This window comes from Pleurodeles waltl, chromosome 12 (genome assembly GCF_031143425.1).
Source record: "Pleurodeles waltl isolate 20211129_DDA chromosome 12, aPleWal1.hap1.20221129, whole genome shotgun sequence".
NCBI lineage: Eukaryota > Metazoa > Chordata > Amphibia > Caudata > Salamandridae > Pleurodeles > Pleurodeles waltl.
Window position 1 is genome coordinate 275,186,240 of NC_090451.1, and position 14,105 is coordinate 275,200,344.

The 14,105-nt window shown below is 42.9% G+C and overlaps 1 protein-coding gene across 2 annotated transcripts in view; it reads right to left on the reverse strand.

Annotated features, from left to right (window-relative positions):
* GNAO1 (G protein subunit alpha o1) overlaps positions 1 to 14,105 on the reverse strand; it is a 552,951-nt gene that overhangs the window by 214,012 nt on the left and 324,834 nt on the right. For both annotated transcript variants that reach the window (XM_069215851.1, XM_069215852.1), the window contains exon 4: positions 739 to 899. In XM_069215851.1, coding sequence (XP_069071952.1) covers positions 739 to 899 — 161 coding nt within the window. The remainder of the gene's footprint in view (positions 1 to 738; positions 900 to 14,105) is intronic.

Genomic DNA, 14,105 nt, shown 5'->3' on the forward strand with positions numbered 1-14,105 from the left:
ACAAGGATTAGAGTCCCTTCTCCACCCGCGGTTATATGGCATAAGCACCATCATTAAAGTGCTGGAGGAGACGGGGGTACAGGGTGCCCTGGGGGGGGGGGGGGGGCATGCACTTGGCATGAGCACTAAAGGGGCCCCCATAGCCAGCCCTGTTGCGATTTTCACTGTCTGCATATAGCGGCGGGTGCTGGTGCACCCTACGCACTACAGCATTGCCGTCGGCTCTATTATGAGCCGGAATCAATTTTGTAGGGCGTTTCCCGCTGGGCCAGCGGGCAGAAACATCATTTCCACCCGCTGACCCAGAGGGAAACTCTTAAAGGGGCCTGTGGGAAGGCAGCCGCACTGGCGACAACCTGACCGCCTGGACTTTGGCAGATGGCCTTTGCCATCCATCAAAGTCATAATGACCCCCTTTATATTTCAGAAAAACACTGAACAGAGAAGCAATTTATTTAGAAATAAGAAATCAAAATTGCATTACAAAAACCAGATGACATTAGTCTAAATAAACCTTTAAAATGATGCACTATTACTAACCACTCACTACTGCAGGCTCTAACACAATCACTTACCGCTGCAAGTTCCAACAAAAACACTTTGCCACTGCAGGATCCAGCAATTTTTATAGCAACATGGTAGGTGACTAACCTTTGACACAAGTCTTATTAAAAGCATATTTTATTACTTCTATTAATACTGTGCTCTCTCTAAAAAAAACTGAAGAAAACTACTCACTATTTGGCAGAGTCATTAAGTTGGTATTCTCGGGATCGGTTAAAGCATTCCTGGATTCCAGAATCTGCCCAGAGTCTCATCATGGCTGACAGCAGTTCTGGGGAGAAGGGCTCTGTATCCTCCATCCGACTGACCACGTCACACACCATCTTTGCATCAGCCTGTGAAAATAAGATGTATATGTTAATTCACTATATGAGATGACTCTGCAAGTAGACGCAAGGCAGCTATATTTACTAGCACTAATTTAAGACAGTTGATGGGTACGATTGTAACTTTGGGCCACTGGACAGCTAATGAATACACTTTGGAACTACCTGTAGTAGACAGCGGACACAGTATACACTTTTTTTTCTCAAGGATTCTCAAATGCAAATCTTTTTGACAAGACGGGGTAACCAATACCAAAACCCTTGCCTACTATGGTAAATTGAGGTTCTGTGTAACAAAGTATCAGTCTACTGGCTGTAACACTACGTAATAACAATTCACCCTTGAAGGCCTATTGGGTTTAACAAGAGTTTTTCACTATAAATAAGTCAGGCCTATTGAATTTATTACAAGTTTTCACCATAAACAGATCAGATATATGGCATCTGATTTAACTTTCTGCAATGAACCAATCAGGCCTTGTCACTGTCTTGGCCCCATTACCCAGTCAGGCATACTGTAGCACATACACTTATCCACAAGGCAAGCAATGGCAACAGTCCTACAATTGCAAATACGTATAAATTTAGAGCTGTCAAAATAATACAACCCCTCTTGGGTGGACTTAAAAGGGATTCCCCCAAGTCAAATCATGTACCTCATAGGTTTGTCAGAGAAAGTAGCCAACACCAAAACCATTGACTTCTATGATCTGCAGGATTCCAGCTGTAAGGGCTTTACTACTGTGTAACAGTTCCCCTTCTGCCCTGTTGACATTAACATATGCTTTTCACAATAAATATGTCAGGCATACTGTTTTTGGCATAACAGACCCGACAATGGGAATCTGACAAATGGCATCATTGACTTGCAACCAAAACCAGTTCATATCTTCTGAACTGAACATAAGCTTTCCATCAAGATACAGAGTAATACAATGTCTTAGTTGAAGCACAGAACTTCTACCCAATCAAATGCCGTAGTTAAAGATGTGAATATACAGGAGAATCAAAAGCCCTCTTCAAACAAGCTCTTTTTTTTCTATTGGTCACAGGTCCACAACAACAAACCAGACATAAAAAGGCCAAAGTTTAGATTGTGGCTCAGTGTCGACTGAATGCAGAAGAGCTCATCACCGTGACTGAATGAACTTAATACCGTCCCCGGTTCCCTTCAAATCTGAATGAAAACCTTCGGAGTCCTATCTCACAGGATCCCAAACCCTTATAGTCACCAAAGTATATCTCTTCAAACAACTCAAGAACAGTGTATAAGAACAGACAGGACATTTCTGAAGCCACCAAAGGAATGGTAGTTTTCAGAAGAGATGGCCTAGAGAAGCAGACGATTATGTGTGTTTGTGCATTTAGAAACAGCATTCCACCAAGCCTTTGGAGAAATGCATTTGTACATGGATAACATCGCTCTCTATTAAGACACATTAAAACAATTACCGAGGGAGAAATGACAAATTGCTCTGCAAGTGAAGAGCACAGACTGTCTCACGGTTTGATGTCTGTAGGCGGGTGGCAGTTCGTGACAACAAGGCTTAAAGTGATTTCACCTCTAAAGGAAGCACAATGAATCAACAAGCTTGGAACAAAGGCAAATAAACAGTCTAAAGCTAATGCTTTCCGAAATTCTATGAAAAAGAGGTAATGCTCTCTTGTCGTCGTGGATGAAATACGTTTATATGCAGTATTTAAAATGTATCAGCAATTAAAATACAAAATTGTTCCTATGCCAAGTTATCATCATCATGAGTCTGGATTTGGGGGGAATTCTTTAAATTTGTGATCCAATTTTCCTCTACCTAAATCAGCATAGGACTGCCCCTCGCCTGAACTCCTATCAGCATTAATACTCTCCTCTAACCCCCGTCCCTGGACAGCTTCCGCACTCCACAGTAAACTCCCTCTCTTCCTCCCTAGCTAAGCCATCCTTCGCTAACATGCCTGCCTACACCATGTGTCTGCACCGTGCAATGCTTGTTGCACACCATGTGTCTGCACCGTGCAATGCTTGTTGCACACCATGTGTCTGCACCGTGCAATGCTTGTTGCACACCATGTGTCTGCACCGTGCAATGCTTGTTGCACACCATGTGTCTGCACCATGCAATGCTTGTTGCACACCATGTGTCTGCACCATGCAATGCTTGTTGCACACCATGTGTCTGCACCGTGCAATGCTTGTTGCATGCCGCTAGGTTCACACTTTAGAAATCACACACAGACACACACAATTAGATGTAATCTGCTTATCAGGGTAGTCCTTAACTTCATCATGGTTCCGCCATCCTAAATAAGGGAAAACAGGTTCCACCATCCCCATATGCCAAAAGTTTGCGAATCATGGAAGCTCTCAAAGAAGCACTTGTTAAGTTGAAAAACGGGGGCATCTTATTCAATAAATAAGTTTATGGTCGTGTAATAGGTTGTGTCTGAAGCAGGTCGATGGAGCTCTCGAAGAACACTGCGGCGTACCAACAAGCTCCTCACTATGGCTAATAGCGAGACCCTGAGCTCAAAGTGAGGATCGTGCAAGAGGAAGGCAGGAGCAGAAAGCTGGGGTGTGATGGCCACAGAACTTTGCTACACATGAATTAAAAAATGTGGGAAATAGAGTAGAAAATGAGAATTTCAAGCAGTGCGATGCAAGCTTCTAACCACTCATCAGTGGCTAGGGTGTTGCTTCCTGCAAAAAGCGAGCAGGAGAGGAAATATTCCAGCACTACAGAGCAAGCTTCAGATGGAAGTCTAGGCAACGATGTTGGTCTGTGCAACAAGCGAAATATGTAGAAAGGACATTTCTGCTTCTGGGCTTCAATGTAGTGAATAGTTCCATGGAAATAATGCATTCAGACACAGTCATACATCGATACAAGGACAGTGGGTGATACTGTACTATTGGACTGAGTGGCCGGGGCGCTGTGACCCGGCTTTGACAGACTGCTGACGTTTAATTGTGTGTAATTTACCCTCTTATCTATTCTGTTCCAACAGAAGTGTGTAGATTTGCAGTTTTAAGACTAACTGGTAGTAAACCAGGCAATGGTGTACGTATATGCTCTGTTGATAACTTTACAGTGTCTATGTTCTTTCATTATTGATTTAAATATACACAAATTGCTGCTTAGGGAAAGACATGCAGCAGAGCTTCCAAAGCAGACTAACACAACTAGAGCAGTCCAATATCTGGGTCACGACGACACAAGGCATGTGCTCTTACAACACATATCCAGGCTCGCACATCTATATATAAAGAACCTTCACAAAACGAACCTATCATACCAAATCTATACAAATGCCATCTATACAAATGTTTTGGATAACATTTATGGAAACATTGTCAAAGGTTCTGTAGACTAAATTAACCTAACCCAATCACCACCGGATGCCATATCTGTATTGTTTGATCAAGGACCTGCGAGGTATTATATTGCTAAGCCTGGATGAACTACTTGGTCACAGGCAAGCAGTTCAATGGCAGGTGCAAGCTGGGGACCCACAAACACACGTTGTGATCCACTATAATTAAGGCCTACAGTTTTCCATTTTTACTCTTGTTTAGGCAGAAGTACAAACATAAAACAAAGCACCTCCTTGACTTGTTTGTAAAAACAAACACAAAGTATGCCTCATGTTTACTGAATCTCCATGCTTTCAGTTATAGATGGCAGGTCAACATGGGTGAAGCATGGAGAATTAAAATAAAAACACAAGGATGAGATTTTCTTAGGTAGCAGTGGAACCCGGATGTGTGCATGTACAATTTTCTGTTAAATAATTGTTGAAGTACACTAAATGCAACTTTCTTTTGTCAAAGAACAAAAGAATTATGGATAAATACTGATACAATTAAAAAGAATATGGATAAACAGAGAAAGGAATTGTATAGAAATAAATACCATAAAACAGGAGCCCCTTACAATAACAGAGTGGAGGATTATGTTTGTAAACTTTTAGACAAAAGAGGAAGACCAAGAGATGAAGTCAGATGTCATGGTTTATTTAGCTAAATCAGGGGATGACACAGCCATAATAAACATGAAGAGTTATGAAGTACTAACAAAGGAATATGAATGTCTGTTTTCAGCACAAATAAACAAATTAGTGTAAGCACTGGAGTGCCGATCTTTCGTCATTTGGAAGGTTTGGACCTTTTTGTCAGGCTTGCACCAGAACACAGTAACCTATTGTCAGAACCCCTTCCAGAGGGACAGGTGGCAAGCAGGAGTTACTGAGCCTAAACATAGGGTTTTAGGTCTTTTACTCCGGATGTCCCAGTGCCCAGCCTACTATGGATTTCTGAGCAACATGGCCACTCGATGTGTGCTCTCCTGCATTTTCTCCTGTGGGCTAAGTATTCTTTCAGGTTCTGAAGGGAGGTATCTACGATAATCAGGACCCGGGTCCTACACCTGGGTGAGTGTGCTCTCACGGCATCCTCACTCCAGTGGCGTAGCATAAGTTGCAGCTACTGGTCCTCCCGGTGACCTGGAAACAGCCATTACAAAGCAGCTGCTACCACACACAGCCGTAACACGCATGCGTTACAAAGAATGCATCATTACCACGCGTAACCTTTACCACACATTCTTTTTACAACGCATATGCCTTTACCACGCATGCCTTTACAACAAATTAACTTGTAAAGGTATGAATGGTAAGGGCATGTGTGTGGGGCTGGTGGTAAGAACATATGCAAGGTAAAGACAACAGCAGGGTAAAGGCTATCAGCGTCGTTAGAGTAAACTGAGAGACCCTTCAGTTTTCTCTTTACGACCTGCGCCGCATCTCAGAAGGGTTGGCTTGTCGTCATGGTGAGTGAGGTGAGGAGGGGGTGGTAAGGTTTTAGGGTGGGTAAGATTCTATGGCTCAGGGCAGGGGACAGTTTTTTTTTTTTTTTTTACAAGAGCTGGGGGCTAAGGGGTTGCACTAGAGTCCGGTTTTATGGCTCAGGACAGGGGTTGTTTTTTTTGAAGGGCTGTGGGTCGTGGGAGCAGTCACGCTGGGGTCCAGGTTTAGGGGTCAGAGCAGAGGTCGGGTATTTTTTGGGAAGGGCTGTGGGCAGAGGGGCACAGGGGTCCAGTTTTAGGGCTCAGGGCAGGGGACAGGTATTGGAAGGGGGTCACGCTGGGCTCTGGTTTTAGGGCTCAGGGCATAGGTCAGGTATTATTATGAATATTATTATTATATATATATTTTTTTTAGAAGGGTTAGGGGCCAGGTAGAAAGGCCTGTGCATGGGTCTGGTTCTAGGGCTCAGGGCCGGGTATTTGTTAGAAGGGCTGTTGGAAGGGGCACGCAGGGGTCCGGTTTTAGGGCTCAGGGCAGGGGAACGAATATATATATATATTTTTTAATTGAGCTTGGGGTGGGGGGTTGTGCTGGGGGGCGCTTTTAGGACTAAGGGCAGGGAAAACCTTTACCACACGTATGCCTTTAACATTCATGTTTTTACAACAAAATGTGTTGTAAAGGCATGTGTGCTAAAGGCATATTCATTGTGAAAAAATGTGTGGTAAAGGTTATGCCTGGTAATGGCATTTGCGTTGTAACACACACCTGGTAACCGCGTGCGTTGCAACGGAATGTGTTATTCCATAATACATTCTCGGTCAGCCTGTTTGACAAATGGGGTCACCACAACTAACTGTCCATGAGTTCCAGCCTAGTCAGCGTGATGCAGTTCTCCACGATGGTCCATCCTGCACACAGGGTAGCTCCAAAACTACTGCACAAGTCCTCAAGGCTCTCCACTGGACCTCGCTCCCTTCAATGCTCTCCTCTTCCTCATTTGGCACACAGTCTTGGCAAGGAGGCAGATGCTGGTGTTCCAGACTCCAGGGCAGAGGGCTTGTGAAACCCTGGTTGATGGTGCTTCACCCAGCAGGGAGACTAGCAGACCTTGGCCCCCAGCCACAGGCAGAAGTCTTGCAGAACTTCACATTCTCAGACAAACCGTCTAGTTGCTGGGCAAATGACAATTTTGGGGTTTCAAACTCCCCTGCTTATTATCCATTTCTAGACACCAAAGACTGAGACTCTAAGTAACATTTAAAGTTGTATGCTGGGGTTCTTCTTCTGAAGTACTTAGTATCCTGCTGTCTCTTCCTCTGGAAAATCAGTCTGTCACAGCAGCAGTATCTCTGAAGCTGGTAGTTCACCAACACAGGCGAGTTCACATGTGGATGACAGCCATAGTGATATGTGCCTCAAAGGTTTATCCCAGGGCCACCAGTCCTACTCTTTAGGATTCTCTTACAAGCCCCATCTCCTTCCATGACCTCTTACTAAATCAAAGAGCATCCTCTGAAATGTACATGGAAGTCCTGGTTCTCTCCTCCCCAATGTGTCCCACCCAGCTTACAGGAATGCAAAAATACACAAATCAGTCTGGGGAGTTTTCTCTATGACCTCTCCATGTTTCACCCTGCAGGGTTGGGTCTCCCAAAATGGAACGCAGGGCCCTCCATGTTTTGTACACAGGTAAACTTACACCCAGTGTATGTATACAGCATACATGCACAGCACCATATCCTCCATTTTGTACCACTCACAAGCACACATTCATCCAGCCTCTGCATTAAACATGGAGACACTGCTCAGCACTGTACCTCTTCATGTATTGTGACACTTATATGCACACATACACCCAGCATATGCATTTAACCTGCACACACTGTCTAGCACTGTATTCCCTTGTGTATTGTACCACTGCCAGGTACACATGCATACAGCTTAAGCATTCAACATGTGCATGCTGCACAAGACTACATCCTTCATGTACTGTACCATTCACAGGCACGCAACACCCAGCATATGCATTTAAAATGCAAACACATCAGAGAACTGCACAATCCTTGTACTGTACCCTTTCAGGCACACATACACCCAGCACAGAAACATTACTTCTGGGCTATGCAGCACTACACAACAATCTGATGTAGGCCAAGGGGTGAGTTAAGCACACAGCAGCGAACGTTTAAAAAGTTCTAACCTATGACTCACTTCAGCGTCATAGGTTAGAAAATACCTATTCACTCCTACTGATCACTACGTGGTATACTGCCACCACATTGCTCGTGCTGCTTAACTCCTGGTAAAAACAGTAGCCTTCCACCACTATGAGGGAGCGCTTTGGGCACCCATCGCGGTCCAACAAGACTGCACCCTATGAGACAGGCCTTTGTCAAGATGCACACACAACAACAAAAATCAGTATTTGGGATCCAGACATCAATACAGTTGGGCAGTCAGGGCAGGGGTGCACATCAATCACCATGTAGAGGAGTTTTCCGTCTCAACAACTACAATATGTTCAGGCATACCCATGCCTCACAGAAATTCAAAATACAGCTCCCCAAGGCTCCATCCCATTGGACATAACAGTGGTACCTCTTCTGAATGAATGGAAAAAAGAGGCCAGTTGTGCAAAAAAAATTCCACAATCAGATTTGCCACTCTTTCAACAAATTACAATAGGTTCATGTGTTGGGATCAATCTAGTGGCTCCTGGCAACCATAGTAGCTAAGGCACTAACTACCTGTGTTTGGCGTGTACACCAGCGAAAGTGGCAGGGTAGTCACTTGGCCACTGCAGGATATCGCCTATTGTTCACATTTGCTCTTAGACTGTGGAAATCTGGAGTTTGTCTTATTTTTCTTCTTGTACTTGAACAATAAACAATGCTTAACTCAAGTTATACACTGTTGCCCATTATCAAAAATAAACATAATTTAAGGTGCTGACTTGTAGCAGTTACCACCGGCGTTAAAAAAAAGTTTGATGTACAATCAACATAGCAGTAATTGTGGTTAAAAAAAATACAACCATATCAGAATATGCAAGATCAAAACTGATATACAGGAATGTAAAACTGATGCGGCCTTAAACATAGGAAAGCAAAATAAAATTCATATTACAGTTGTATACCAATTATCTGGGTTGATGTAAAATAAAGTAAAAAAAGGCCACTTCTCATCATTTTTACTCACATTTTTACTTCATATAACATTCTTAAAAAAATAAACAATCCCCACATAACCTTCTCATCTGTAGCCTAGAAATCCCAGACTACCTTAAGCAGAAAAATATGCGCGAGGGCATCAAACACTGCAGCCAAATTCCACCTCATCCCGAGACTAACTCTCCATGACAGATGGCAGACAGCCCTGGGACTCTGGAACTGCCAGGTTATACTTTAGCACCATTTTTAGGTCGAGCATAGGCAGCGTGCATGGGCTGACGGCAAGACATGCTGTATTCAGTCTATGGCTTTAACCACGCCCACTACTGCCATTCGTTCTTTGTTGTGCATGTCTTAAATGCTTCCTTTTTACTGATGCATTTTTCAACATGTCCCTCCTTTGTGTGCTTAGTTTCCTCCCCGGGTTATTTCACTAAGAGAACATTTTTGTTAGCCATCACACTACATTCACACTTCCTCCTGTTACACTGTGTGATGGCCCCGCCTACCTCCTCCTGTTTGCACACTGCAGCCTCAGTATTCTTTTGGTTGCCCATAGCAATGTCTTCACGCCACACCAGTGAAAACACTGTTTAGAAAGGCACCAAAGGTTTCAGGATTTGTTTGTTCTTGTGCCTCTGCTAGGGTATACTTAATTGATGTTTTCCAAGCCACTTTTCCCTCCACTGCTGTTTTAGAAACAACTGTCTCTGTGTGCGTGTTTTGCACCATCCGACAGACACACATTCATCCACTTTCAGTCTTCCTCATTCTAAAGTCCTGTAAACAGTGCTGCTTCTCTGGTCCAAATGGTATATTTTCATTCTTAACCCTATAGGCAGTGTTGCTAGCTGCTTCTCTGGTCCCAGTGGTAATTCCTCATTCTAAGTCCTCTGGACAGTGCTGCTAGCTGCTTCTCTGGTCCCAGTGGTAATTTCATGTTCTAAGTACTCTAGACAGTGCTGCAGCTGTGCCTCTGTTCCCAGGGGTAATTCCCCATTCTTAGTCCTCTAGACAGTGCTGCAGCTGTTTCTCTGGTCCCAGTGGTAATTCATCATTCTAACTCCTCTAGACAGTGCTGTTAGCTGGCTCTCTGATCCCAGTGGTAATTCCTCATTCTTAGTCCTGTAGACAATGCTGCTAGCAGCTGTTTCTCTGGTCCAATCAGCAATTTTGCATTCTAAGTCCTCTGGACTATGCTGCAGCTGTTTCTCTGTTCCCATTGGTAACTCTTCCATTCTAAGTCCACTAGGCAGTGCTGCAGCTGTGTCTCTGGTCCCAGTCGTAATTCCCCATTCTTAGTCCTCTAGACAGTGCCGCGGCTGCGCGTCTGTTCATACATCAACTACACTCCAAACCAAAACACAAAGGTAAAAGACATTGTCATTCGTAAAGCCAATAGCTCGAAAGCTCACAAATGCGAGATCTACTGCATTGCAAATGCTTGTTTGAGAAGAGTAATTATTTAGCATGTTCTAGGCACTGCGGTGCCTAAAAGCATGGATCTGAGAGCTGCAAATACATCTTCATTTAAATATCATCACAAAGGTGCAGGTCTTGATAAATACATCGATTTAAGATTACACTCAGCTTCAATAACTGCTAAGCTTATTTGAGGAATACTGCTTGTGGAAAAACGGGTGACTGGACTGTTTTATTTACGTAAAATAAAATTATAGGGTCTGCAGTATGTAAAAAAATGACCAAAAAATGATAAGCGGATAATTAATATGACAAAAAAAACATTTTACTAAACATAACACATGCATGGATTCTGTTAGCTAAAAATAAAAAGGCCAGCTCTTATGAACTGCAGTTTTACTGTTAATTTAAAAATAGATAGTAGTTTTGTTTTGGCACACTATCAAATTAGGCATTTTAAATTAGCAGCAGCCTAGAGTGGGAATAAAACACAAACACCCCCAGAAAGGGCATGGCACGCGGGCTATCAATATGTACATTCGTTACCTAACAAGCAATTAATGCTGCGAATGAAGACTCTTCCCTTTCTATTCTCGCTCCCCGGGTTGCATCTCAAACTGTGAGTGACCTTAGCATCTTCCATCCCTCCTCCGGGCCCAGCAGGTAGATTTTAAATACTGCCTTCATTTTTCATCCCTCCAATGTGCCCCTGACTGGGGCGATGCCATTCAAACCCCCTGCCAGGGTTTTCCATCTGTGCGGAAGCAGGTAAGCGAAATAAGCAGAATAAAAACCAAAGAGTGCTGTGCTTCGGTTGATTTTTTATTTAAACGTATTTGCTGAATGCAGCTCACCAGAGTGTTCTTGAAGTGTATTCATGCAGATGGGCTTTTGAACCGTGCTGCATTTCAGCCGTGCAATATTGCAGCCGTTTCCGCTGCGTGGCTCCATTGGGACGCACATGCAGCTGATGCTACCTACCGCAGCCCCAGGGCAGCAGGAGGATTGTTTACCGCTGTTCAAAGGTCTGCAGTTGCAACAATGATTCCCAAGTCCCTCCCACCTCAAATCCCCCCGTTGAGTGGGTCCCCGGATTTCTACACGTTCACTTGCACATCACTAGAAACAGGCAAGTCCGCTATTCATTCCAGTTGAGTGTATGACTGGGTGGCCATATTGTCTTTGAGACCAAACTGGGGCACTGAAGCTTGCTTCAATCTGAGCCCACATGATGGACTCACACAAGAGCTAGTAATGCGACAGGGTGAGAGATTTTGACTGTGTCGAGGTTGTGTCATGGCAGATACAGTGCCCATGAGGAGACTATATGATGAAATCACGGGTCCACTGCTCTTGTATGACCTGGAACTGACCACAGACAAGCATGACAACCTCCCATGCATCAGGGCTCACCTTCGGAAGTAGTATAGTGACTTTAACAATGATAGCCAAAATAGAACACATGCTTCATTTATTTTAAGATGGGGGGAAGACAAAGCAATAGAGGGGAAGCTTGTTCGTGCCTTCTTTTGAATCTTTTATATACACTTTGCCTCTTCACAAGCATTACAGTTTTTAAGAAAATCAAATACCTGGTTAACCTGCAAATGTTATGTGCTATTGAACCCTAAGGTTCAAGATTATTCCTTTTAAAATCGGGAATGCATCAAGGTCATTATTTTATTTTGAGTATCATACAATGTGCTTGGCCTCAAGAACCATGGTGTTGGGTCTAGTCAAAGACTGCACTACTCACAATCATTAACAATAATATTGATATTTCAGTCAGTTGCCTCTTGGAACTTACAAAGCTCAATGTTACTTATTTTATTGATATCTAAATATTGAAAGGTTGAGTGGGCCTTGCAACTGGTTGAGTGGGCCTTGCAACTGTTCAGGACCACGATCTGGGGGTTATGCCTGGATCTCTGCAGCAAGCAATGACCCTTTTCAGAAGCAGAAGTTAAATGAGAAAAGAGCTGTAGGAATTCCAGGTGATCATAAACCTGGTGTTTTCATTTTAAATACAAGTGAACAGCAATTTGGAATAATAACTGGTCATCCAGTATTCTGAAACGTCAAGATGACTTTTCCTGAAACATTAAGAATGCCAAATCTATCAGACTATGTCGAAATCTGGCTCCAACTCAGGTTCTTAGATTGGGCATCTGCGGTGTGCTACGCAGGCAGAATGATAGATGGGGTAACCCCTTACTCACAGCACTCTCTGAGATAATCTCTTGTGAACTAAAAAGGAAATGAGAAGAAGGAAAAATTATTAAACAGCCCCACTTTACCTCCCACAAACACCAGTATGACAACGAAATTGTCAGGCATACCATGGTATAATCAATATATCTTAAATTCAGCTCTCATATTCTTTGCATTCAGTTTTACATTTATTTGTGACTGAATTTCTACTAATGCTGTGGGGCTAAACTCTTCTTTTCTGTAAAATAACAAACAACAAACACATAATACAGTATACATCAAAAAATCACTCCTTAAAAAGGTACAATTTACCTATCAATCCATCATTTAAATTAAAAAAAAAAATGTACCCAAGGGTGGTTATATGCATCAGTTTACAAACAATCCACCAACCAGATCGTCTTGCACTGAACACACTTCCAACAGATTCTTGTGTGTCTTCTTATTTGATATATGAACCAACAATTCCTAGCATTGTCTTTCCAATTTGGCTCCTCAAAGACACTATTGTCGACGAGTTTCAGCCTTATTAGTCTGTCGGCCTCATCAGGACCTATGGTTGATAGGAAATTCTCAGAATGTATCTATTTGATCGGTCTCCGACATTAAATCAACATTTCCGATCTAATACAGAACAAACCGAGCATGAACACATCTAAACTGCTAGTTAATAAGAATAAATCATGCGGATCCATCATTTGTTACATTTAGAACCAGCTCGATACGATGGTGTTCCCAGAGTGTGCTACATAGGAATGCCAAGTCGAAACATTACATATAAACCTGAAAAGCAAACCATAGCGCTGTTGAAGTACTCAATGAAATCATTCCTAAAATGGGGGTGGGGAGGGCAAAATGCCTCTAAAGAAAAGAGAAAAATGCAAATTCCTTTGGTTTTATAAAATAATAGCAGGATCCATGAATGGCCACTCATTCACAGAAACAATTCCTTTAAACTTCTCTTGATCCAAAGATCCTTTCAGTTTGGCGTAAGCTAACAGCTTTTTAGTTCCTTCTGATTTCTACCCCAAATTGAAATCATTCCTTACTTCTCACGTCCTCTTCTCTTTTAGTTTTACGGGGTTTTCCCTCTTCTGTCTCTTCCTTATAATCTCTTACATCTAAGGTCTCAATTATGAAATATAAATATTGCACCAACAAACTGCAACACTTAGATGTTTTGAAGTTATCAGTAGTGATAATGATCTATTCTGGCCCATAGATTTTGCCTACAAAAATGTGGCAAATTAAGAAGATTTTTGGGTGTACTTCACCAAAATGTGCATGTCACCCACTAGATTTCAGGTTTGACCTGTAGACATTTGTTTACCTGTGGAAAGTCATGGGGTGTGGTGTTTGCAGCAAAACTCAAAGTTTCGGAATCGACCCACCATGCTGGTCACTCTTTACAGCTGCCAAAATCTGTATTTTGTGACATTGGCGCTCTCCTCAATTGTTGTCACATGGGGAATGGCTTGTGGAGATGTACAAGACCACATCATATGAAAAGCTAATTTACAATTTGATGGACAAAGCAGATACCTTTCTTCTTTTATGGTCCCCCTTTTTGCAAGATCACACCCTCTTCCCCCGTAGTTCGTTTAGACTC